At 35.1% G+C, this 27530-nt stretch overlaps 2 protein-coding genes across 6 annotated transcripts; both read right to left on the bottom strand.

The window, feature by feature from the left end:
- LOC119770548 (mucin-5AC-like) lies at positions 1–27530 on the bottom strand. Of its 5 annotated transcripts, none has more exons than XM_038265602.1 (12): positions 27280–27530; positions 7844–8006; positions 5690–5740; positions 5299–5577; positions 2852–3240; positions 2621–2731; positions 1749–1820; positions 1376–1639; positions 1001–1264; positions 642–890; positions 292–540; positions 1–222 (listed from the first exon to the last, which is right to left on the bottom strand). In XM_038265602.1, exons 6-12 carry the CDS (start codon positions 2658–2660, stop codon positions 74–76), a joined length of 1287 nt encoding a protein of 428 aa, XP_038121530.1. In that variant the 5' UTR covers positions 2661–2731; positions 2852–3240; positions 5299–5577; positions 5690–5740; positions 7844–8006; positions 27280–27530; the 3' UTR covers positions 1–73. The 5 variants fall into 5 exon arrangements, with proteins under 5 accessions (XP_038121530.1, XP_038121527.1, XP_038121528.1 ...); XM_038265599.1 differs by having other exon boundaries at positions 1–218; XM_038265600.1 differs by having other exon boundaries at positions 1–218; positions 27466–27487.
- Positions 2847–9868, bottom strand: LOC119769241 (histone chaperone ASF1-like). The gene is made up of 4 exons (XM_038261174.1): positions 9811–9868; positions 5690–5740; positions 5299–5577; positions 2847–2965 (listed from the first exon to the last, which is right to left on the bottom strand). Exons 1-4 carry the CDS (start codon positions 9866–9868, stop codon positions 2847–2849), a joined length of 507 nt encoding a protein of 168 aa, XP_038117102.1.

Genomic DNA, 27530 nt, shown 5'->3' with positions numbered 1-27530 from the left:
TAGACATAAAAATAACAAAAAAAGCCAAAATCGATCAAAAATGACATGAGACAACTATGCGTAGAACGGCAGTTTAGCTGCCAGTGTTGGTTTCGTTCCGGGGGAAGGCGTAGCTGACGCGTTGTCCGCCCGGGATGGTGACGACGGTCCCAGCGCTCGTTCTGTCGTTACGGATGACGTGGATGCCGGAGAATTTGATGGGTGGTTTTTTCGATGATCTGTCTGCAAAACAAGGAAAGGATAGTTATCAAGATTATGTTATTTTGCCATAATTATAATTTATATACTTACGATGATAAGCGCTTATCGGTAGATCGGCTATCGATCCCCCGCCCGTAATGACGTTGCCGGCGCTCGTTCCCCCGCGCAACATAATGTTGTTGGCCACAATGCCGCTTGTGGGATAGCTCACTCCCCCGGGTACGAAGACGTTGCCGGCCATAATGATACTCGAGGAATGTCCGACGCTTGTTCCCCCGCGTGCTGTTACGTAGTTCGGCTCCCCCGTGTATGACGATTTTCTTTTTCTCCCAGATCCATCTGAAAAAATTGAAAAAATGGCGTGAATTGATTTCTTTAAAAAAAATTAATTGGAGCGGCAGGATTTATCAACTATTCACAATGGATTACAATGGACTTACGGTGATAAGATGAAGCGTTGCTGTTTGGCTGGCTGGCGCTCGTTCTTTCGCGCGCCTCCACGTTGCTGACCGGAAAGCTCGTGGGAATGGCGGCGCTCGTTTCCCCGCGTGCAGCGATTTTGCTGGCCGGAATGCCACTGGCGGGATTTTCGGCGCTCGTTCCTCCACGCGCCTTGGTGTTGATGGCCGAAACCCTCGGAGGAGCGGCGATCGATTTCCGCTCGTCCATAGATTTCTTGAGAGATCCAGCTGAAATATAGTAAACGGCTTGAATATGCTGATGTTTTTGCATTTTTTTTTAAATTAGTATTTGTTCTGGATTAGTACGCTTTACAAAATATTTCAAATACAGTACTTACGCTGCTTCGACGATGCCTTGCTAGCCGGAATGCCACTGGCGGGATTGTCGGCGCTCGTTCTTTCGCGCGCCTTCACGTTGCTGACCGGAAAGCTCGTGGGAATGGCGGCGCTCGTTTCCCCGCGTGCAGCGATTTTGCTGGCCGGAATGCCACTGGCGGGATTTCCGGCGCTCGTTCCACCTCGCGCCTTGGTGTTGATGGCCGAAACCCTCGGAGGGGCGGCGATCGATTTCCGCTCGTCCATAGATTTCTTGAGAGATCCAGCTGAAATATAGTAAACGGCTTGAATATGCTGATGTTTTTGCATTTTTTTTTTGAATTAGTATTTGTTCTGGATTAGTACGCTTTACAAAATATTTCAAATACAGTACTTACGCTGCTTCGACGATGCCTTGCTGGCCGGAATGCCACTGGCGGGATTGTCGGCGCTCGTTCTTTCGCGCGCCTTCACGTTGCTGACCGGAAAGCTCGTGGGAATGGCGGCGCTCGTTTCCCCGCGTGCAGCGATTTTGCTGGCCGGAATGTCACTGGCGGGGTTTCCGGCGCTCGTTCCTCCACGCGCCTTGATGTTGATGGCCGAAACCCTCGGAGGGACGTCGATCGATTTCCGCTCGTCCGTCGATTTCTTGAGAGATCCAGCTGAAATATAGTAAACGGCTTGAATATGCTGATGTTTTTGCATTTTTTTTAAATTAGTATTTGTTTTGGATTAGTACGATTTACAAAATATTTCATATAGATTGCTTACGCTTATTCGACGCAGCTTTGTTGGCCGGAATGCTTGCGAGCTGGCCGGTGAACAATTTCTTGGAACATCCACCTTTAAAAAAATGCGTGTTCATATTTAGCAATTCCCCACGAAAACAGCATGATTCGAAAAAAAAAGTTCTCCGATCGTGCTCAAAATTTTTCTGGGGGTTTCCTTGGCAATAATAATTAGACCCATATTTTTTTGTTTGGCCATTTTTGTTGATTTTCGCAAAAACCACTTTTTTTTTCAAAAATCATATCTCCGCGCCATTTCATAAAATTTTGGCTGTCTTAGACGCACAGGAAGGTGATTAGTTTGGCTATTTGGGACAAATAGTAAGAAGTTTCAAAAATCTAGCGTAACATTTGAAAAGGTCGTATGAAAACTTAAAATTTTACATAACATATCAAAGAAAGGTTTTTTTGTTTGGCCATTTTTGTTGATTTTCGCAAAAACCACTTTTTTTTCAAAAATCATATCTCCGCGCCATTTCATAAAATTTTGGCTGTCTTAGACGCACAGGAAGGTGATTAGTTTGGCTATTTGGGACAAATAGTAAGAAGTTTCAAAAATCTAGCGTAACATTTGAAAAGGTCGTATGAAAACTTAAAATTTTACATAACATATCAAAGAAAGGTGAAGTTAGTCTAATTATTTTGGCCAAGGAACCCCCAGAAAAATTTTGAGCACGATCGAAGAACTTTTTTTTCTAATCATGCTGTTTTCGTGGAGAATTGCTGTATTGTTAAATGAGCAGTAGGGTGTCCCAATAACGACGAAATTCGATAGGTTTTTGCCTCATAATTCATAATAACAATTATTATTATTGCTTTTTTCTCGTGTTTGAAGAAGCGGATTGTATCACTAACCTGCTGCCTTTATTTCCAGTCGGTGTTTTGCCTCATTCATGCGTATTAAGCGTTCTGCAATTGCGCTGGTGATGTTTTGAGCACATTCACCAAAAACATCCTCGCAAGAATCTTTGATACGAGAAACAATGATAATTAGAAATACAATTCGGTTTATAATATATAACGGAAAAGGATTGAATTTGTGGGAAAAAAAAAGCAATGCAAATAATATCAATATATTTTACTAACCAACAAGTGCTTGCACGCAGAGCAGGCCTTGTGCCTTGTGAGTTTCCTTGCCATGCTTCGCATTACTTGCAGCTTCCCCGGTCCACGTGAATCGTCCAGCATGGTAGAACAAGGCTTTCAAGTTTATGCTGATAAAACTGTTCAGGGATTTATGGTTCCCAGATTTAAATTTCTTCTTCAGAGTTTCCTCATGCCTTGTTCTGTCCGCAATCGTTCTTCCAAGGATTTGAGTGCATCAATATCAGTCACAGGCCACAAGATTTTAGTTGTTGGCATCGTGGGGTGCAAAGTTTGTAGATTAGATTCCAATTGTATAAATCGTTGAGTGAGCGTATCATGTCGATCTTGCAGCCTCTTGTTTTGTCGAGCAAGTGCTCTTATACCACGGCCTAAAAAAAGTATTTAGTGCCTCATTAAAATGCAGAACTTATTAAAAATTCTAACTAAGTTATAATTACAGAAATTATAGCTTATTTCAACTGCTGTAGGGAGCAAAGAAAGACTAAACTAAAGATACAAACATTGATCTAAATAAACTAATCTAATCGAACTAATCTAAACATATAATGCAAATTTTGTGGGGCTGGGATAATTGGCAGAAAATTGTTTGGCAGAATGCTGATTAGTATTTTCGTATTTTAATATTGTAGTTTTTTTAAATATAATTTTAAAATAATAAAATACCAGAATACCAATATATTAAAAAACTGAAAAACTAAAATACAAAAATTGTAAAATTCTAAGACAAAATTACAAAAAAATATTTAAATACTAAAATGCTAAAACCAAAATATTAAAAATATTTAAATAATAAAACACGAAAATAGTACCTAATACTATTTTCGTGTTTTATTATTTAAATATTTTTAAAATTTTGGTTTTAGCATTTAGTATTTTAATATTTTTGTAATTTTGTATGAGAATTTTAAAATTTTTGTATTTTAGTATTTCAGTATTTTAGTATAATACCTGGTATTTTATTATTTTAATATTTTTGTATTAGCATTTTCAAATTTTCTCATTTTAGTATGTTAATATTCTTGTATTTTATTATTAGCATTTTAGGACTTTAGTATTTTAATGTTTTAGTATTTTAATATTCTAGTATTTTAGGTATTTAACTATTTCTAAGGTACTTTAGTATTTAGGTATTTTATTATTTTAGTTATTTTAGTAATTTTGTATTTACTATTAGCATTTTAGTATATAAGTATGTAGGTATTTTAGTATTTAAGTATTTCGTATTTAAGTATTTAGGTATTTTTGTACTTCAGTCTTTAGTTTTTTAAATATTTAAGTAATTTTTTATTTTATTATTACCATTTTAGTATTTTAATATTTTTGTATTACCATTTTTGTATTTTCGTATTTTAGTATGTAAATATTATTGTATTTTATTATGAGCATTTTAGGACTTTAGTATTTTAATGTTTTAGTATTTTAGTATTCTAGTATTTTAGGTGTTTAACTATTTAGGTATTTTATTATTTAGGTATTTTATTATTTTAGTTATTTTGTATTTACTATTAGCATTTTAGTATATAAGTATGGAGGTATTTTAGTATTTCAGTATTTCGTATTTAAGTATTTAGGTATTTTTGTATTTCAGTCTTTAGTTTTTTAAATATTTAACTACTTTTTTATTTTACTATTACCATTTTAGTATTTTAATATTTTTGTATTTCGCATTTTAGTTTTCTAGTATTTAAGTATTTTAGTAATAAAGTATTTTTGCATAACACATGAATTAACTAAAATCACAGTTCAACTTCCAAGCCCTTCAACAGTTGGAACGGTAACTTTAACAATGAACAATGAATTCAACATGACCATGGATTGAACCATTCTAATTTATACAGTTTTTTATTTCTACTGTTTCTATAACCAATTACAAATCACAACTAAACAAATATTGACAACTTTATAAACACAATATAAATAATATATCACTTATTTACTATGTGTCTACTTATTATATAACAAAAAAATAATTAAACAATCTACCAATACACTGTACAACAAACTACTAATTTCAACTTTTAACGTCAACCACGAAAGAAAGGCACAGTTTGAGCCACATATATAGCGTATAGTAAAACACAATGAAACATGTATGCTATATATTGTTTAACATACCCTGGTCATGCAGTAAGCGAATGATCGTTTCGTCTGAAAGTTTATTGATAAAGTTAATGTAATATATTACTCGCTAACTTTTTCAAAAGGTTCTTTGTACATAGGAAATTCATGGTTTTGAGAAAGAAATCTTGATTTATAATAATTCATAATGAACACTGTAAATATATGTAAAAACTAATTTCTTATGAAAAGTTTAATTTATCCTAAACTAAAAAACTAAGCAATATATCTATATCTACATATTAATTTTTCTTCCAGCAAGATTTAAGAGTTAAGAGTTAGCTAAATTTAACGAATACAAGACTTACATTGACTTTCCTGCTCAATGACCAACTCCTCGTCTGGTTCCTCTTCGTCACCAACATCGCTCTCTTCGGGCTGTTCTTTCTTGTTCTCTATGATATAAGTCTCGTTTTGGTCTTCGCAATCGGCTTCGTCTTCGACTTCTTCGTCTTCGTCTTCGACTTCTTCGTCTTCGACTTCTTCGTCTTCCACTGCTTCGTCTTCCTCCGCTTCGTCTTCTGCATAATCATCATCATGTGTAGTATTACCACCAACGTCTCCGGCATTGATCTTACTCGCCGATTCTGAGAAAGTATTTTTTTTTTTGTTTGTTTGTTTGTTTGTTTAACAAAAAGTTTTAAATTGGCAAAAATACGTGCTTATTCCCAAACTAAAAAGATAATTTTTGAATCTCACCTTCAACGACCTCATACAGCTCAAAATCAGCTTCAGTGCCTTGTGGTTCATCTGTAAAAGCATTGCTTAGAATTACGCTTCATAAAGAGTTTAAAAACTGTCTTTGCAATCCACATTTCAAGCAATCTTGGAAAAAAATTATTTAACATTCAGATCAACGGCTTTTAGTATATTTCTTGGGAATGTTTGAGAAAAATTTTTTTAAATAGAATTAAAGTTAGGAATTTTCAAATTTTGTAATTGTCTAATTTTCTAATTTTCTAATTTTCTAATTTTCTAATTGTCTAATTTTCTAATTTCATAATTTTCTAATGTCCTGTTATAATTTTATAATTTTATAATTTTCTAATTTTCTAATTTTCTAATTTTCTAATTTTCTAATTTTCTAATTTTCTAATTTTCTAATTTTCTAATTTCCTAATTTTCTAATTTTCTAATTTTCTAATTTTCTAATTTTCTAATTTTCTTATTTTCTAATTTTCTTATTTTCTAATTTTCTAATTGTCTAATTTTCTAATTTCCTAATTTTCTAATTTTCTAATTTTCTAATTTTCTAATTTTCTAATATTCTAATTTTCTAATTTTCTAATTTTCTAATTTTCTAATTTTCTAATTTTCTAATTTTCTAATTTTCTAATTTTCTAATTTTCTAATATTCTAATTTTCTAATTTTCTAATTTTCTAATATTCTAATTTTCTAATTTTCTAATTTTCTAATTTTCTAATTTTCTAATTTTCTAATTTTCTAATTTTCTGATTTTATAATTTTCTAATTTTATAATTTTCTTATTTTATAATTTTCTAATTTTCTAATTTTCTAATTTTCTAATTTCCTAATTTTCTAATTTTCTAATTTTCTAATTTTCTAATTTTCTAATTTTCTAATTTTCTGATTTTCTAATTTTCTTATTTTCTAATTTTCGTATTTTCTAATTTCTAATTTTCTAATTTTCGTATTTTCTAATTTCTAATTTTCTAATTATCTAATTGTCGAATTTTCAAATTCTAAAATTTTTTAATTTTCTAATTTTCTAATTTTCTTATTTTCTAATTTTCCAATCTTCTAATTTTCTAATTTTCTAATTCTCTTATTTTCTATTTATCTAATTGTCTAATTTTAAAATTTTCTAATTTTCTTATTTTCTAATTTTCTAATTTTTTAATTTTTTAATTTTCTAATTTTCTAATTTTTCTAATTTTCTAATTTTCTAATTTTCTAATTTTCTAATATTCTAATTTTCTAATTTTCTAATTTTCTAATTTTCTAATTTTCTAATTTTCTAATTTTCTAATATTCTAATTTTCTAATTTTCTAATTTTCTAATTTTCTAATTTTCTAATTTTCTAATTTTCTAATTTTCTAATTTTCTGATTTTATAATTTTCTAATTTTATAATTTTCTTATTTTCTAATTTTCTAATTTTCTAATTTTCTAATTTTCTAATTTTCTTATTTTCTTATTTTCTAATTTCCGTATTTTCTAATTTTCTAATTTTCTAATTTTCTAATTGTCTAATTTTCTAATTTCCTAATTTTCTAATTTTCTAATTTTCTAATTTCCTAATTTTCTAATTTTCCAATTTGCTAATTTGCTAATTTTATAATTTTCTAATTTCCTAATTTTCTAATTTTTTAATTTTCTAATTTCCTAATTTTCTAATTTTCCAATTTGCTAATTTGCTAATTTTATAATTTTATAATTTTATAATTTTATAATTTTATAATTTTATAATTTTATAATTTTATAATTTTATAATTTTATAATTTTATAATTTTATAATTTTATAATTTTATAATTTTATAATTTTATAATTTTATAATTTTATAATTTTATAATTTTATAATTTTATAATTTTATAATTTTATAATTTTATAATTTTATAATTTTATAATTTTATAATTTTATAATTTTATAATTTTATAATTTTATAATTTTATAATTTTATAATTTTATAATTTAACAAAATACTATTTCATTAAGTTCTGAATTGTGCGATAGCACGATCACAACGATGTAGTGTTAAGATTTCTTGAAAATGTGGATTACGCAGGCAACGCTTCCTTATACTACTAAAATCTTGAGATTTCAGAATCACTATATAATAAAACACACAAACGCATACTGTATTTAAGCATATTTGAATTTATGCCTACCTTCAAAGTCCTCAGCAGACAGTGAATATTTTCCAAGTTTGGGTTCTAGTTGCTTCTTAATTTTAATTTTTGTTGTCTTTCTTTGATGTCGCGTTGTTTCTTCAGAATAATCCTCATCCAAATACTCTGATTTCAACTCGATCTGTTGATCCTCCATCATTCGCTATGTAGTATGGATGCAAATAAATATACATCACTCAGATTAAGTCGTAAAACTTTGCTGCACTCCGAAGCATCCAGCTCAACCGATTCTCGTGCGTATTGAATAGAATTACAATAAAATAATCCGTAAGTTTGCGAATCTCCATAAAATGATCTGATTCCTTGAATTGTTTTGCAAGTTAACACAAAACGACCGTTGACTTTGTTGATATCGTTGATTTCGAATATTGCGTTATCTTTTAAAGCGTAACAATCATTACCTTCGACGGCAAAATGGACATACTTTTCTGTGAAAATTTCCTCAAATTGGTTTGATCCTGGTATTCGAATGGTTTTGTTATTTTTTCTCATGACTTCAGTGAATAGCTCAGGCCGGAAGTATAATAGTTCCTGAAGTCGGTTACGCAGCTGTTCAAGCGGGTACGGGGCTCGTTTCAACATTTTTATTATCTTTTGCAAAAAGTTCTCGTAGCAGAAGGCAGAGAATCCATCTAACGGTTTGTTAAAATGGATACACTCTTTGGCCAGGTGGATAAGAACATGGAAATTGTATACTAAATAATGTTCACCGTACAAATATTTAAAATCATAAACAAATCGGTTCAGGTAATCCTCTGCCACTTCATTCTTCTCGACACATTGTTCCGGGTGGCACAAGATCCTATGCGCAGCATTCAGCAACATGAAGTGATCGTAATACTGTTTTTTTACAACTTTCTTGAACAGTATCGGGCCGGTGTAGATCAACATTTGTCTAAATTCGGTAGCCTTGTAGTGAGAAAATTCTTGAAGGGTCCTAGGCTTTCTGGCAAAATCAGAGACGAGCTGTCTTCGAATCATCAATATTCTATGATTTATTTCTGCTTTGTGCTCGTTGTTCAGGCTGTACGGACGGGTTGTCGTGTTAATCCAAAAGTTCAGCAATGTTTTGAAAACGCCCTGACAACTAAGGTGCATGTAATCAATAGCAGTATTACTTATGCAATCAAATCCTATTCCAGCTAGAGGGGGCAGCTTTGCATGTCGATGAATTGGGTCGTTCACATTTAAAAATGATTCTTCCGTTCTTAATTCTGCCATTAGGTTTGGGAACACCATTCGATGGTTAATTTTTTTGCCCTCAGTCAAACATTTTGGACAAGCATTGAAACCGGTTGGTGATACGATGTCGTGTACAAAACATTTCGCTTGGGCATCAAAAACAAGCGGGCCAATAGAGAAGTTTAGGTGAATGTCTTTGTGCTGCATGCCATTTCGTAGAATCTCCTGCAACTCTTCGGCGAACTCCATTAAATAGTCTTCAACACATTGTGGTTTTCCACGACCGTAAAATACAGCAACAGGTAGAACGGCTGGATAATCATTCAGACGAGTTAAAATCGGCCAAAAATTACTTTTTGAGCTTTTCGAAATCGGGATTCCGTCGATACCAAATCCAATTTTAAAATGTTGAATGAGCTGAATATCAACGTTGGCAATGTCTAAAAACTTGATTATAATGTTTTTGATTCCAAAATACAAAAATTGGCCTTCTCCCATGTCGCGTATTGGTGCATCCATTGTATATGCTTTTTGTCTCAATGTTTTAATGCTCTTTGGAAGAAAAGGAAAATGATTTTCCCGTAAGTAATTCAAAAATTCATCCGCAGCAATTCCAGAAATATTGTATTTGGAGACCCAGGTCACGTAGGTTGATGCAATATCTGCAATTTCAGAATGATTTTCTTCTTCTTCAACGTCACTGTCTTCAAATTCTTCTTCTTCATCATTGTTTTGTAAGAAACGGTCAATGCTTAGCTCATCACTGAACGTAGCTTCTTCAGAGACAAACTCCGGTATAGGTGGTTCGTTCGTATCAGCCATGTCGTTTGGATGCGAAGGCTCAGATGATCTGCTTGGCCCAGCAGAATCAATCGGTTCGGGCTGCGTGGCTTCATGTATATTCGATGAAGCGCGAGTTAAAAACGATGGAAGTGTTTCAGCAGTTACATCCTTGAGCCGATTAAATTCCCTGTCTGCTTTCCGATTTTCTGTGCTGCGAGCCATTTCTTTAGTGAAAACTGTTGACGAACAGATTGCATTGGAATGATCTTTTAACATTTATACCATTTGTTTTTTTTACATATTTTTTATACTTAAATTAACAGTGAACCATGCTCATGCTCATGCTGCTGCTCATGGTGATAAGTGTTTTAAATATTCTTGTAATTCGGAATTTAAATATTTCTGTATCTCGAAGCCGTTGAAGACAAACTTGTAAGAAATTTGACGGGCTTTTCGAAAAAAATACACTGAATAAAAAAAACACGTCACTTCTATGAAATTTTCAGATTTTTAAGTTTAAATGTCAAATGTAAGGGGGAGCCCACGTTTTTTTTTCGTTCAAATTTTTTGTGGAGATGGCCTAAGACGGTTGAGATTGATCTTCAAAACAACAAACATTGACATCTATATTGCCTTGTCAAAAATTGTTCGGAAATAATCCTGTAATTTTCCTCATTCCGGGTTTCACCGGAGTACCCGAAACAGATCCCAAAGTGGCCAGATTGGTCCAAAAGTAGTTCTCGGTTTAAAAATGTGATTGGAGGCGCCCCAAGAAATTTAATATTTCTATGATAACTCCTAACATGGAAATTCAGAGTTGTTACGGGAGAGTCGAAAAAAAATCCGCGCCTAATCCGCGCCGACCTAAAATCTGAAACCGAGCAAAATCCACGCCATATAAAAAAATATCGCAGCCAACATTTAAGAAATTTTATTTTTTAATGAAGAAAAACTAATTCAGAAAGTATTTGATAAAAAAAACTCGTTTCGAATTTTAGAATTTTACATTTTAAGAATTAAAGAATGTAGTATTTCAGAATTAATGAATTTTAGAATTTATAAGCTTAAGGATACTAAAATCATTTTAGATTTGAGAATTTTCTTTCTATATTGTTTTGAATTTGATATTTTTTAGTTTTTAATGTCGATATCTTAGGGAAAAGTTTGTAATATTTGATTTACAAAATTAAAAATTGAATAAATCCAGCATACAATTAAAAATAAATAAGGTTAAAAATCATTACTCAAAACTCAAAAGAAAGGAAATATTCAGAGCCGGAGATGTTAACAAATGCAGGGTTGTTACGGAAAAGTCGAGAAAAAATCCGCGCCGAAGAAATTCTATCGTTCTCAATTATTTTGTTTATCAAAATTGCCATCCGCGCGAAATCCGCGCCTTAGCCAAATTAGCCAACAAATCCGCGCCAGATCCGCGCTATCCGCGCGAAACGCGCCATCCACGCGATCCGCGCCGTCCGTAACAACCCTGGAAATTTGACGGAGCGCCCTTTTGAATTATAACTCCCAGTTAAAAAATGTGAGAGGAGGCGCGCCTACAACTCTACAAATTTCAATTAAAAACTCAGCATAAAAATGATAGTAGACGCGCCCATAGAATTTGAACATGAATTTAACTGAAGGCGTTATCACATTTCATTAAAAAATTAGACACTTTTGAATTTTCAAATTTAATTAAAAAATCTTAGTTTAAAAAATTTGACTGGAAGCGCCCCTAGAAGTAGAACATTTTTATAAAAACTCTAAATATTAAAATTACATAAAAATTCATGGTTTAAAAATGTGATTGGATGCGCCCCCTAGAATTTGAACATTTATATGATAACTCGTAACATGGAAATTTGACAGTGGCGTCCTTTCGAATAATAACATTTCATATAAATTCTCAGTTAAAAAATGTGAGTGGAGGCGCCCCTAGAACTTACACATTTTTATTGAAATTCTCAATACGAAAATTTTAGTAGAGGCGCTCCTACAACTCTACAAATTTCAATTAAAAAATTCAGCATAAAAACGCGCCCATACACATTTTGAATTTGAACTTGAATTTGACTGAAAGCGCCAATTTATCAAATTTATCAAATTTCGTAAAAATAATTTAGATGCTTTTGAATTTTCAAATTTAATTAAAAAAAAACGTTACTTAGGTGGTTGGTGCCTTCCTCACATTCATAAAGTCAATTCATTAAGTAAAAATAGCAACATTCCCCCTAAACATGTTTAACAAGTCAACTTTATTACTCATTTCTTTTGCTAGGGTTCGCAGACCTTCAATATTTCTGGCTCATCGGCAAGGTCTGATAAAAAACCTATTTAACGATAGTTCGCATGGAAGATTCAGACAATATTTCTATCACAATATCTGAGCTCGGCCTCCAAAAAGTATATAAATAACACTTAAGTGGTAATAACTTTTGATAGGGTTGTCAGATCCTCGATGTTCTACGATCATTTTGAAGGTCTTTCGATTATCTAACTAACGACAGGTCGCATGATGGACCCGTACATCATTTTCATTGAAATATCTGAGATCCGGCCTCCAAAAAGTGTATAAATAACACTTAAGTGCTAATAACTTTTGATAGGGTGGACAGATCCTTGATGTTCTAGGCTCATTTGAAAGGTCTTTTTAATACAGTATGTAAAAAAAGCAGGGCTGTGGAGTCGGAGTCGGAGTCGGAGTCGTCAAAACTCGAACAGCTGAAGTCGGAGTCGGAGCCGGAGTCGGCTAAATTTTATGAGCTGGAGTCGGAGTCAGAGTCGGAGCCAAAGATTTCTGATAACCCGGAGTCGGAGTCGGAGCCGGAGTTATCTTAAATTCAACAAAAAATATTTTTTTTTACTGTTCAGTATTTCCTATATAACAGCTTAATTTACAAAACAACTTATATTTTTAATTGATTTATCAGATGCCATTATGTATTTGAAGCTTTTTATTGTGATTGAAAAGCGCTAATTGTGTTATTACACTATAATCACTAAATGATAACCTCTTACCCAAGTATGTAGTATCATAATTCATAAAATGATAAAAAATATTGGTTGTGTAGTCAGAATATATTTATGTTCCCTTTCAATTCAAATTTGACCAAATTTCATCCAGTTATTTCTGAAAAAATTACACACAAAGTCATCTTTTACCCCGAGAGCGAATGTCTTAGAGGTTTAAAGTTAAATCATTTTTAAGGAAAAAATTACGAGGTACATAGAAAGATTATAAAAAGAAATCACTGTTTTTGCAGATCGAAAAAGAGTCACTGGCAGTTTAACATTTGTAACAAATAATCAACGATAATAACAATCTCTTACTTGGAACTCAACATGCGCATTTTGTTTATAACTGAGTACAAGAAAATCAAAGTGTTGCATTTAAAATAATTTAAACTAACAAAAAGTGTCAAAAGAAGTTGAAACAAATTTGAAACAATCATTGATTGTTGATGTTGATTTTAGGTAAACTATTTTGATATAGTTGCAAATTATCGTTGAACAAATCTCAAGAATTCAGTACAGAAATGAACTAATAAAAAACGTATTGAACAAAATATAGGATTTTAATTTATTTTTCAAACATTATAAATAAAAAACACAGATTCAAAATAGTATCAATTGGTACGAATTTTCTCATACTGTATGTCTTACGCCAATATAACGGAAGGTGATAATCATTGCAAATCAATGTACCTTAAATAAATGAAATATTTGCGACCTAAAAAAAATTTTACTTGTGGATATTTGTTTTTTATTATATTTTAAGTTTTTTTTTATATATTTTGATGGAGGCGCAAGATCATCCACAACGTTTCGTTTTAATTGTGGTTTGGTTGAGCGTTTTAGCAGAATGCATTACTGTGAATACAAAAAGTACAGGAACAACTCGTCTCTTTGTATTCACAGTTTCGTTTTAGTTGAAGATTCAGGAAGTATCGTGCACCTCCTTTTTAAAGTATATAAAATTTTAAAATTAAAATAAATTAAAAATTTCCAGGTTAAAATATTTTCCATGTCACAGATATTTGAAAGGACATCTTAATCGTCTTTTGCACAAAGAAATTGTTTAGATACATTGATTTGCAATAATAATTTTCTTCAGCCATGGCGTGATGTCCATGTACGTCTTAACAAAAAAACTAACTAAATCCACCTATGTGGTTGATGCCTTCCTCACTTTTTACCAAAAAAAAAATGAGTATATGAGTGGTTTCATCATTTTTTTAGATCCAGAAAAAAAGAACACAATGTATAACTTATGTGGTCATAACTCGAGACAGGGTTGCCAAATCTTCAATGTCTTGGACTCATTGGAAAGACCTTTCAATTACCTTACCAACGATGGGTCGGATGATGGATCCAGACATAGTTTACATACATTTAAGTGAGATCCGGCTTCAAAAAAGTACATAAATATCACTTAAGTGGTCATAACTCGAGACAGGGTTGCCAGATCTTCAATGTCTTGGACTCATTGGAAAGGCCTTTCAATTACCTAACCAACGATGGGTCGGATAATGATTCCGGACATAGTTTACATACATTTAAGTGAGATCCGGCTTCAAAAAAGTACATAAATATCACTTAAGTGGTCATAACTCGAGACCGGGTTGCCAGATCTTCAATGTCTTGGACTCATTGGAAAGGCCTTTCAATTACCTAACCAACGATGGGTCGGATGATGGATCCGGACTTAGTTTACATACATTTAAGTGAGATCCGGCTTCAAAAAAGTACATAAATATCACTTAAGTGGTCATAACTCGAGACAGGGTTGCCAGATCTTCAATGTCTTGGATTCATTGGAAAGGCCTTTCAATTACCTAACCAACGATGGGTCGCATGATGGATCCGGACTTAGTTTACATACATTTAAGTGAGATCCGGCTTCAAAAAAGTACATAAATATCACTTAAAAGATCATAACTCGAGACAGGGTTCCCAGATCTTCAATGTTTTGGACTCATTGGAAAGACCTTTCAATTACCTAACCAACGATGGGTCGGATAATGATTCCGGACATAGTTTACATACATTTAAGTGAGATCCGGCTTCAAAAAAGTACATAAATATCACTTAAGTGGTCATAACTCGAGACAGGGTTGCCAGATCTTCAATGTCTTGGACTCATTGGAAAGGCCTTTCAATTGCCTAATTAACGATGGGTCGGATGATGGATCCGGACATAGTTTACATACATTTAAGTGAGATCCGGCTTCAAAAAAGTACATAAATATCACTTAAGTGGTCATAACTCGAGACAGGGTTGCCAGATCTTCAATGTTTTGTACTCATTGGAAAGGCCTTTCAATTACCTTACCAAAAATGGGTCGGATGATGGATCCAGACATAGTTTACATACATTTAAGTGAGATCCGGCTTCAAAAAAGTACATAAATATCACTTAAAAGATCATAACTCGAGACAGGGTTCCCAGCTCTTCAATGTTTTGGACTCATTGGAAAGGCCTTTCAATTACCTAACCAACGATGGGTCGCATGATGGATCCGGACATAGTTTACATACATTTAAGTGAGATCCGGCTTCAAAAAAGTACATAAATATCACTTAAGTGGTCATAACTCGAGACAGGGTTGCCAGATCTTCAATGTCTTGGACTCATTGGAAAGGCCTTTCAATTACCTAACCAACGATGGGTCGGATAATGATTCCGGACATAGTTTACATACATTTAAGTGAGATCCGGCTTCAAAAAAGTACATAAATATCACTTAAGTGGTCATAACTCGAGACAGGGTTGCCAGATCTTCAATGTCTTGGACTCATTGGAAAGGCCTTTCAATTACCTAACCAACGATGGGTCGGATAATGATTCCGGACATAGTTTACATACATTTAAGTGAGATCTGGCTTCAAAAAAGTACATAAATATCACTTAAGTGGTCATAACTCGAGACAGGGTTGCCAGATCTTCAATGTCTTGGATTCATTGGAAAGGCCTTTCAATTACCTAACCAACGATGGGTCGCATGATGGATCCGGACTTAGTTTACATACATTTAAGTGAGATCCGGCTTCAAAAAAGTACATAAATATCACTTAAAAGATCATAACTCGAGACAGGGTTCCCAGATCTTCAATGTTTTGGACTCATTGGAAAGACCTTTCAATTACCTAACCAACGATGGGTCGCATGATGGATCCGGACATAGTTTACATACATTTAAGTGAGATCCGGCTTCAAAAAAGTACATAAATATCACTTAAGTGGTCATAACTCGAGACAGGGTTGCCAGATCTTCAATGTCTTGGACTCATTGGAAAGGCCTTTCAATTACCTAACCAACGATGGGTCGGATAATGATTCCGGACATAGTTTACATACATTTAAGTGAGATCTGGCTTCAAAAAAGTACATAAATATCACTTAAGTGGTCATAACTCGAGACAGGGTTGCCAGATCTTCAATGTCTTGGATTCATTGGAAAGGCCTTTCAATTACCTAACCAACGATGGGTCGCATGATGGATCCGGACTTAGTTTATATACATTTAAGTGAGATCCGGCTTCAAAAAAGTACATAAATATCACTTAAAAGATCATAACTCGAGACAGGGTTCCCAGATCTTCAATGTTTTGGACTCATTGGAAAGACCTTTCAATTACCTAACCAACGATGGGTCGCATGATGGATCCGGACATAGTTTACATACATTTAAGTGAGATCCGGCTTCAAAAAAGTACATAAATATCACTTAAGTGGTCATAACTCGAGACAGGGTTGCCAGATCTTCAATGTTTTGTACTCATTGGAAAGGCCTTTCAATTACCTAACCAACGATGGGTCGGATAATGATTCCGGACATAGTTTACATACATTTAAGTGAGATCCGGCTTCAAAAAAGTACATAAATATCACTTAAGTGGTCATAACTCGAGACAGGGTTGCCAGATCTTCAATGTTTTGGACTCATTGGAAAGGCCTTTCAATTACCTAACCAACGATGGGTCGCATGATGGATCCGGACATAGTTTACATACATTTAAGTGAGATCCGGCTTCAAAAAAGTACATAAATATCACTTAAGTGGTCATAACTCGAGACAGGGTTGCCAGATCTTCAATGTCTTGGACTCATTGGAAAGGCCTTTCAATTACCTAACCAACGATGGGTCGCATGATGGATCCGGACATAGTTTACATACATTTAAGTGAGATCCGGCTTCAAAAAAGTACATAAATATCACTTAAGTGGTCATAACTCGAGACAGGGTTGCCAGATCTTCAATGTCTTGGACTCATTGGAAAGGCCTTTCAATTACCTAACCAACGATGGGTCGGATAATGATTCCGGACATAGTTTACATACATTTAAGTGAGATCCGGCTTCAAAAAAGTACATAAATATCACTTAAGTGGTCATAACTCGAGACAGGGTTGCCAGATCTTCAATGTCTTGGACTCATTGGAAAGGCCTTTCAATTACCTAACCAACGATGGGTCGGATAATGATTCCGGACATAGTTTACATACATTTAAGTGAGATCCGGCTTCAAAAAAGTACATAAATATCACTTAAAAGATCATAACTCGAGACAGGGTTGCCAGATCTTCAATGTTTTGGACTCATTGGAAAGGCCTTTCAATTACCTAACCAACGATGGGTCGGATAATGATTCCGGACATAGTTTACATACATTTAAGTGAGATCCGGCTTCAAAAAAGTACATAAATATCACTTAAGTGGTCATAACTCGAGACAGGGTTGCCAGATCTTCAATGTTTTGTACTCATTGGAAAGGCCTTTCAATTACCTTACCAAAGATGGGTCGGATGATGGATCCGGACATAGTTTACATACATTTAAGTGAGATCCGGCTTCAAAAAAGTACATAAATATCACTTAAAAGATCATAACTCGAGACAGGGTTCCCAGATCTTCAATGTTTTGGACTCATTGGAAAGGCCTTTCAATTACCTAACCAACGATGGGTCGGATAATGATTCCGGACATAGTTTACATACATTTAAGTGAGATCCGGCTTCAAAAAAGTACATAAATATCACTTAAGTGGTCATAACTCGAGACAGGGTTGCCAGATCTTCAATGTTTTGGACTCATTGGAAAGGCCTTTCAATTACCTAACCAACGATGGGTCGCATGATGGATCCGGACATAGTTTACATACATTTAAGTGAGATCCGGCTTCAAAAAAGTACATAAATATCACTTAAGTGGTCATAACTCGAGACAGGGTTGCCAGATCTTCAATGTCTTGGACTCATTGGAAAGGCCTTTCAATTACCTAACCAACGATGGGTCGCATGATGGATCCGGACATAGTTTACATACATTTAAGTGAGATCCGGCTTCAAAAAAGTACATAAATATCACTTAAGTGGTCATAACTCGAGACAGGGTTGCCAGATCTTCAATGTCTTGGACTCATTGGAAAGGCCTTTCAATTACCTAACCAACGATGGGTCGGATAATGATTCCGGACATAGTTTACATACATTTAAGTGAGATCCGGCTTCAAAAAAGTACATAAATATCACTTAAGTGGTCATAACTCGAGACAGGGTTGCCAGATCTTCAATGTCTTGGACTCATTGGAAAGGCCTTTCAATTACCTAACCAACGATGGGTCGGATAATGATTCCGGACATAGTTTACATACATTTAAGTGAGATCCGGCTTCAAAAAAGTACATAAATATCACTTAAAAGATCATAACTCGAGACAGGGTTGCCAGATCTTCAATGTTTTGGACTCATTGGAAAGGCCTTTCAATTACCTAACCAACGATGGGTCGGATAATGATTCCGGACATAGTTTACATACATTTAAGTGAGATCCGGCTTCAAAAAAGTACATAAATATCACTTAAGTGGTCATAACTCGAGACAGGGTTGCCAGATCTTCAATGTTTTGTACTCATTGGAAAGGCCTTTCAATTACCTTACCAAAGATGGGTCGGATGATGGATCCGGACATAGTTTACATACATTTAAGTGAGATCCGGCTTCAAAAAAGTACATAAATATCACTTAAAAGATCATAACTCGAGACAGGGTTCCCAGATCTTCAATGTTTTGGACTCATTGGAAAGGCCTTTCAATTACCTAACCAACGATGGGTCGCATGATGGATCCGGACATAGTTTACATACATTTAAGTGAGATCCGGCTTCAAAAAAGTACATAAATATCACTTAAGTGGTCATAACTCGAGACAGGGTTGCCAGATCTTCAATGTCTTGGACTCATTGGAAAGGCCTTTCAATTACCTAACCAATGATGGGTCGGATGATGGATCCAGACATAGTTTACATACATTTAAGTGAGATCCGGGTATTTGTGAAAACACATTTTTATACATAACTTTTGAACTACTTATCGAAACTTCAAACAATTCAATAGCGATGTATGGGACCCTAAACCAAGTCGAATGCAACTGGTTCGATCAAAATCGGTTCAGCCAGTGCTGAGAAAACTCAGTGAGAATTTTGGTCACATACATACATACACACACACATACACACACACACATACACACACACATACACACACACATACACACACACAGACATTTGTTCAGTTTTCGATTCTGAGTAGATATGTATACATGAAGGTGGGTCTAGGAGCTTTTAATAGAAAGTTCATTTTTAGAGCAGGATTATAGCCTTACCTCAGTGAGGAAGGCAAAACAAAAAAAAAAGTTTCGTTAAAAATTGTCATTTAAAAAACAAGGTGCCTGTCACTGTGCTTCTTACAAATGTCAGCCTGAAAGTGAGCAAATTGAATTTTAATGTTCAATAGATCATTAAGGCCAGTTTTCTTTTAGTTATTCATTCAAAAATAACAATTTAATGTTTAAATTTATTAGCTTTGAAAAAAATATTTTCAAATTTGAGGTTAAGCAAGTAAATCCAAATTTACTTTCAAAACTGTTCTTCTCAAAATGCCTCTAAAACTGAAGATATTTTTTGATTTCTGTTTCCATAACGTATAAAACTTCTAATAATCAACGTATAAAACTTCTATTTATCAATGTTTTAAAAATAATTAACTAATGATAGTTAACTAACTTTTGAAACATTTAAAAACTTGTGGAGTCGGAGTCGGAGTCGGAGCCAACCATTTGATGAAAGCTGGAGTCGGAGTCGGAGTCGGCTAGAGTTGGTAGGCCGGAGTCGGAGTCGGAGCCAACCATTTGTTCAAAGCCGGAGCCGGAGCCGGAGTCGGAGTCAACTAATCTGAGAAAGCCGGAGTCGGAGTCGTTTGAAATATAACCCGACTCCGCAGCCCTGAAAAAAAGTATTTACACCCCTTGGGCACTATGCACATTTTGTGATGAAACAAAGTTTGACAGGAACCTAGTACTACGTTTTGTTCAGAAACTCATGCCAAACATTTTGCTACAAAAAGCTCATGAAAAGATGATTTCTATAAAAAGTTATATAACAAATACTATTACGAAAATAAAAAAGGTGCAAAAAAAGTTTGTACACATTTCGAAAAATTAACATAAATAATGTTATTTGTTGACAAATCATCATAAATCCAGTCTCCCAACTCCAAATAGGCATCCTTGACTGATTAAAAAAATAATTAGGATTGAATATAAAGTTTACTAACTACTTAGTATAAAAGTTTATATAACTCTGGAAATTCTATATAAAACTTATCTAAACTTAATTTTGCAAACTTTTAATTCAAATAAATGTCAATATATTACCATACAATTGCTAAATAAACATTTTGGAGGGGGTATAACACCGTTTTAGGGGTATTTGTATCGATAGAATAGATTTTTCGTTGGAATTTCGTACCAACCGGAATTACGTCGTCGAAAAATCCGCCAGCATCTGAACCAGTCCACAATTCACAAGGCAACCTATGTGGCATCAGAAAGGGCATAAAATTTCTGATCTTTTGATACCCATACATCAAGGTTTTCTATAAAACCCACGTTTTTAAATACCTAAGCAAAAACGTTGTTATGGTTTCGTTTGAGCAACCTGCCAAAATGTATGGAATTTCGTAATTTTTGTTCTCGTGGACTTACTTTTTGCCCAGGTACACAGAAAAAAATAATGTAAATTTGGAAGCTGTAATTTTGGAAGGTTGAATATTACCTCTTTTATGATGTAATTTTACCTCAATTTAGACTGAAAAAGTGACATTACACCAGAATAGTGGTAAAATTACACATTTCCAGAGGTAAAATTACACCTTTTTTCTTACATAAAAGATGTACCCCTTCCCAGATGTAATATTACCATGTTTTTTTTTCTGTGTATTCAAAAACGTAGGTGTTAAAGAAAACCTAGATGTATGGGTATCAAAAGATCGGAAATTTTTATGCCCTTTCCGATGCCACATAGGTTGACTTGTGAATCGTGGACCGGTTCGGATGCCGGCGGATTTTCCGACGACGTAATTCCGGGTTGGTACGAAATTCCAACGAAAAATCTATTCTATCGATACAAATACCCCCAAAACGGTGTTATACCCACTCCAAAATGTTTATTTAGCAATTCTATGGTAATATATTGACATTTAGTTGAATTAAAAGTTTGCAAAATTATGTTTAGATAAGTTTTATATAGAATTTCCGGAGTTATATAAACTTTTATACTAAGTAGTTAGTAAACTTATATTCAATCCTAATTATTTTTTTAATCAGTCAAGGATGCCTATTTGGAGTTGGGAGACTGGATTTATGGTGATTTGTCAACAAATCACTTTATTTATGTTAATTTTTCGAAAGGTGTACAAACTTTTTTTGCACATTTTTTTTATTTTTGTAATAGTATTTGTTGTATAACTTTTTATAGAAATCATCTTTTCAAGAGCTTTTTGTTGCACAATGTTCGGCATGAGTTTCTGAACAAAACGTAGTACTAGGTTCCTGTCAAACTTTATTTTTTTAAAATGTTTCATCACAAAATGTGCATAGTGCCCAAGGGTTGTAAATACTTTTTTTGCATACTGTACCTTTCTGAAAATGTATAATATGATAGGTTTTCTAGCAAAAACCACCCTTTTTACAATCTTCCGGACATACGCCAAAATCGTTTTTTTTAGCATAACTTTTGAAGTACTTAACTAAACTTGGTGATTTTAAATAGAGACCTATGGGACCCCAAGACGGATCGCATGAGACTTATTCGGTCAAAATCCGTTCATCCAGTACGGAGATAATAGAGTGACAATTTTTTTGTCCACCCACCTACACACATCCACACAGACATGATTCAGGACATGATTCTGAGTCGATATGTATACGTGAAGGTGGGTCTACGAGGTCAAATTAATAAGTTCATTTTTCGAGTGATTTTATAGCCTTCCCTCAGTAAGGTGAGAAAGGTAAAAATCTTAGTTCAAAAATTTGACTGGAAGCGCCCCTAGAAGTAGAACATTTCTATAAAAACTCTAAATATTAAAATTTCCTAAAAATTCTTGGTTTAAAAATGTGATTGGAAGCGCCCCTAGAATTTGAAATTTTTTATGATAACTCCTAGAACTTAGAATTGTTTTATTAAAATTCTCAATATGAAAATTTGAGTAGGCGCCTACAAATTTCAATTAAAAACTCAGCTTAAAAATGATAGTAGACGCGCCCATAGAATTTGAACTTGAATTTGACTGAGGGCACCGTGTTGAACTATCAAATTTCTTTAAAAAAAATTGGAAGCTTTTGAGTTTTCAAATTTAATAAAAAAAAATCTTAGTTAAAAAAATGAATGGAAGCGCCCCTAGAAGTAGAACATTTTTATAAAAACACTTAATATTAAAATTTCATATAAATTCTTTTTTTTTTTTTTTTTTTTGGGAGGGTGGTCCAGCCGCACATCGTTGATGTTGAAACCTCTAAACTGGGCCCTCGTCCTGTCACGTCCGTCAGTAGTCTTGTCGTACATTACAACTAGAATCAGATCTGCCAATGAATTAGTACACTTCGACCAAATAAACACTGACGCTGTATGGATCTGACTCTAGAATAAATGCATAGTGGTGTGTTATTTATAAGTCCAACTTATTCAACTATTCATTTAAGTCCAACTATTCATTTGCTAACTACTTTGGATTGAAAATCTAAACTTTAATCTAAAATCCTCTGAACTTAATGTTCAAAACTAAACATTCCTTTAACTGCTGTAGTATTACTTTTATCAAAAACAATAAAAATTTATGAACTGATATACAAATAGGACAGAATCGCGATTTGAAAAAGAAATGACCATTTACGTCAAAAGATCCGTAGTTCCTCGATTCGCAACAATGGTCGATACAACCATAATCCGAAAACCGTTAGTTCAACAGATCAACGAATTTTGTCCGATATCATTACATTATTGATTGATCGAGACTCTATGGACAATTTGACATAAAAGAATGCCTAGTATTCTACATCAATCAAAGTTTATTGACAGCATTATCTAACTTAATAATTGCAACTAAATTTAACATCAAAAATATTTGGAAAGGATACAGATTTATTTTAAATGCTAAGCAACAAATCAATTGTACTATCCTGAAGTCCCGACCTAAATCCCACATTGTGATAGTGAAAAAGTCACAGAAGCAGCGGTGTCTTGTGCAATTGTGATATTTTCACTATCGGAGAACTACTTAGTTCACGAAGACAGCTTATCGGTCAACGCTTAAGCCCTGGGGCTGCGGCAAAGCGAGTTCTCGTAGCATGAAGTGGTGTCCATAGTGCTTATAAAAAAGAATGTATACCCAAATTTTAACTAATGCACTAGTATCAAATCATGCCCCTTGACTTGACAAGGCCCAGGGATTAAAATTTCATATAAATTCTTGGATTAAAAATGTGACTGGAGGCGCCCCCTAGAATTTGAACATTTTTATGATAACTGCTAACATGGAAATTTTACGGGGCGCCCTTTTAAATTATAACATTTCATTCCTGAAAAAAATTAAACACTTTTGAATTATCAAATTTAATAAAAAAAAATCTTAGTTCAAAAAATTGACTGGAAGCGCCTCTAAAAGTAGAACATTTTAATAAAAATTCTGAAAATGAAAATTTCATAAAAATTCTTGGTTTAAAAATGTGCTTAGAGGCGCTCCTAGAATTTGAACATTTTTATGATAACTCCTAACATGGAAATTTGACGGGGGCGCCCTTTTGAATTATAACATTTCATATAAATTCTCAGTTAAAAAATGTGAGTGGAGGCGCCCCTAAAACTTACGCATTTTTTTTTATTCTCAATATGAAAATTTTAGTAGAGGCGCGCCTCTACTCTACAAATTTCAATTTAAAACTCAGCATAAAAATTATAGTAGACGCGTCCATACAATTTGAATTTGACTGAGGACGCCCTTTTGAATAATCAAATTTCATTTAAAAAAATAGACACTTTTGAATTTTCAAATTTAATAAAAAAAAATCAAAGTTAAAAAATTTGACTGGAAGCGCCCCTAGAAGTAGAACATTTTTATAAAAAAAACTCTAAATATTAAAATTTCATATAAATTCGCAGTTAAAAAATGTGAGGTGAGGTGCCCCTAGACCTTAAACATTTTTATTAAAATTCTCAATATAAAAATTTTAGTAGAGGCGCGCCAACAACTCTACAAATTTCAATTAAAAAACTCAGCATAAAAATGATAGTAGACGCGCATAAGAAATCGCCCCTAGTACTTGAACATTTAAACACCAAAAGCCTGTGCCCTTTCCTTGTACACGGCCATGAATCATATAAAAAGTTATGAGCACTTATATATTGAAGAGTAATGAATAAAGAATCTATATGAATGTGAGCATGAGCATGAGCATGAGAGACCACCCATGGTTGTCCTTCTCCGTTGCTGAACAGGACCGTAATATCCTATCAATACAACCGACCATACGCTTGAACGATCTAATGGTGTTTCCCTTATCAACAGCATGTATGAATGCGTTGAAAAGATTAAACATCAAGATCATTAAAACTAGATCTGAAGCAAATAGGTAACAGTCATTGGCCACCAACGGCGCCCGCCATGTCAGTTTGTAGATCTCGGGGGATTGGGACGGGAATGTTAGTTAGCACAGGTTGCTACCAAGGGTGGGTTCTATACGATATCCACACCCCCACGTGTGCCGGAAAACTACTTCTACTTGGGATTTTGTTAGTGGGTAAGGGTAATGGCCAGGATTCAACATAGAGGATGATGATGCGACCCAATAATCAATAAATTTTGTTTAATAGTGTGATGTATTATGCATTCTCAAGGCAAACAGTCGGAGTTTGCGGATGAGATTATTCCCGGTTATTTGGTGTTGAGTTTAGCATAAATGATTCAATCTTAGACAGCCGGCTGTGGAAAGATAAAACCAAATAAAATGCGAAAACGCGAAACCGCTCGGACCGAAAAACACACACAATCGAAAACGGCAACGAAAATCCTGCGTGATGACCGCGACGCGCACCGTTCAAATCCTCCAAAGCAACTGTCAAACAATCGCGAAATCACCCGGGTCGAAATACACACACAACCGGGGGGAAAACAAAGACGGAAACGGCAACGAAAATCCTGCGTGATAACCGCGACGCGCACTGTTCAAATCCTCCAAAGCAACTGTCAAACAATCGCGAAATCACCCGGGTCGAAATACACACACAATCGGGGGGAAAACAAAGACGGAAACGGCAGCGAAAATCCTGCGTGATAACCGCGACGCGCACTGTTCAAATCCTCCAAAGCAACTGTCAAACAATCGCGAAATCACCCGGGTCGAAATACACACACAATCGGGGGGAAAACAAAGACGGAAACGGCAACGAAAATCCTGCGTGATGACCGCGACGCGCACTGTTCAAATCCTCCAAAGCAACTGTCAAACAATCGCGAAATCACCCGGTCGAAATACACACATAATCGAGGGGAAAACAAAGACGAAAACGGCAGCGAAAATCCTGCGTGATAACCGCGACGCGCAACGTTCAAATCCTCCAAAGCAACTGTCAAACAATCGCGAAATCACCCGGTCGAAATACACACACAATCGGGGGGAAAACAAAGACGGAAACGGCAACGAAAATCCTGCGTGATGACCGCGACGCGCACTGTTCAAATCCTCCAAAGCAACTGTCAAACAATCGCGAAATCACCCGGGTCGAAATACACACACAATCGGGGGGAAAACAAAGACGGAAACGGCAACGAAAATCCTGCGTGATGACCGCGACGCGCACTGTTCAAATCCTCCAAAGCAACTGTCAAACAATCGCGAAATCACCCGGTCGAAATACACACATAATCGGGGGGAAAACAAAGACGAAAACGGCAGCGAAAATCCTGCGTGATAACCGCGACGCGCACCGTTCAAATCCTCCAAAGCAACTGTCAAACAATCGCGAAATCACCCGGTCGAAATACACACACAATCGGGGGGAAAACAAAGACGGAAACGGCAACGAAAATCCTGCGTGATAACCGCGACGCGCACTGTTCAAATTCTCCAAAGCAACTGTCAAACAATCGCGAAATCACCCGGTCGAAATACACACACAATCGGGGGGAAAACAAAGACGGAAACGGCAACGAAAATCCTGCGTGATGACCGCGACGCGCACTGTTCAAATCCTCCAAAGCAACTGTCAAACAATCGCGAAATCACCCGGTCGAAATACACACACAATCGGGGGGAAAACAAAGACGGAAACGGCAGCGAAAATCCTGCGTGATGACCGCGACGCGCACCGTTCAAATCCTCCAAAGCAACTGTCAAACAATCGCGAAATCACCCGGTCGAAATACACACACAATCGGGGGGAAAACAAAGACGGAAACGGCAGCGAAAATCCTGCGTGATAACCGCGACGCGCACCGTTCAAATCCTCCAAAGCAACTGTCAAACAATCGCGAAATCACCCGGGTCGAAATACACACACAATCGGGGGGAAAACAAAGACGGAAACGGCAACGAAAATCCTGCGTGATAACCGCGACGCGCACTGTTCAAATTCTCCAAAGCAACTGTCAAACAATCGCGAAATCACCCGGGTCGAAATACACACACAATCGGGGAAAACAAAGACGGAAACGGCAGCGAAAATCCTGCGTGATGACCGCGACGCGCACCGTTCAAATCCTCCAAAGCAACTGTCAAACAATCGCGAAATCACCCGGGTCGAAATACACACACAATCGGGGGGAAAACAAAGACGGAAACGGCAGCGAAAATCCTGCGTGATAACCGCGACGCGCACCGTTCAAATCCTCCAAAGCAACTCAATAAAGAATCTATATGAATGTGAAACAGTAACATTGTTTTGTTGAATAATTTTGTTAAATTTTCACAAAAAGCCTTTTTCTGTGCCGTAAACTCTATAACGTTAAACAATCACAGCGAATTAGTTCTCAATGTTTACCGGAAATAAATCTATAAAGTGTAAGCAAAAGGCAAAGATGTTTTGCGTTAGAATAAAAATGATAAAAAAAAATAAACTCACCCCTGGGCCTTAAGCTCCACCTCCACGATCCAGCTCCGTGAACTTAATCCGGACGGTGCACTCCGGCCGATAGAACGCCTGAAACGCCGCTCACTTTTTCACCCACACTCACACCCTTGCACACACCCTACACAAAAAAACGATGTTAACCGGAGAGCGGTTCAGGAAACAAAAACCTGTCCTCACCACACAAAATGGCGTCCACAAATCGAAGACTGCGATTCACAAAATAACAATCTGCGCCGGTTGGC

Source organism: Culex quinquefasciatus, chromosome 3, assembly GCF_015732765.1.
Source record: "Culex quinquefasciatus strain JHB chromosome 3, VPISU_Cqui_1.0_pri_paternal, whole genome shotgun sequence".
Lineage (NCBI taxonomy): Eukaryota > Metazoa > Arthropoda > Insecta > Diptera > Culicidae > Culex > Culex quinquefasciatus.
The sequence above is the reverse complement of the archived record's forward strand: the minus strand, read 5'-3'. Positions and strand labels throughout refer to the sequence as shown.

Coding starts and splice junctions, on each gene's coding strand:
- LOC119770548 (XM_038265599.1), bottom strand. CDS start 2,660: ATGAATGAGGCAAAACACCGACTGGAAATAAAGGCAGCAG. Junction 1,821..2,620: donor ACTGGAAATAAAGGCAGCAG/GTTAGTGATACA, acceptor ATTTTTTTAAAG/GTGGATGTTCCAAGAAATTG. Junction 219..291: donor ACCGATAAGCGCTTATCATC/GTAAGTATATAA, acceptor TTTTGCAGACAG/ATCATCGAAAAAACCACCCA.
- LOC119769241 (XM_038261174.1), bottom strand. CDS start 9,868: ATGGCTGATACGAACGAACCACCTATACCGGAGTTTGTCTCTGAAGAA. Junction 5,578..5,689: donor GCTGTATGAGGTCGTTGAAG/GTGAGATTCAAA, acceptor ATACTTTCTCAG/AATCGGCGAGTAAGATCAAT. Junction 2,966..5,298: donor CATTGAGCAGGAAAGTCAAT/GTAAGTCTTGTA, acceptor TAAACTTGAAAG/CCTTGTTCTACCATGCTGGA.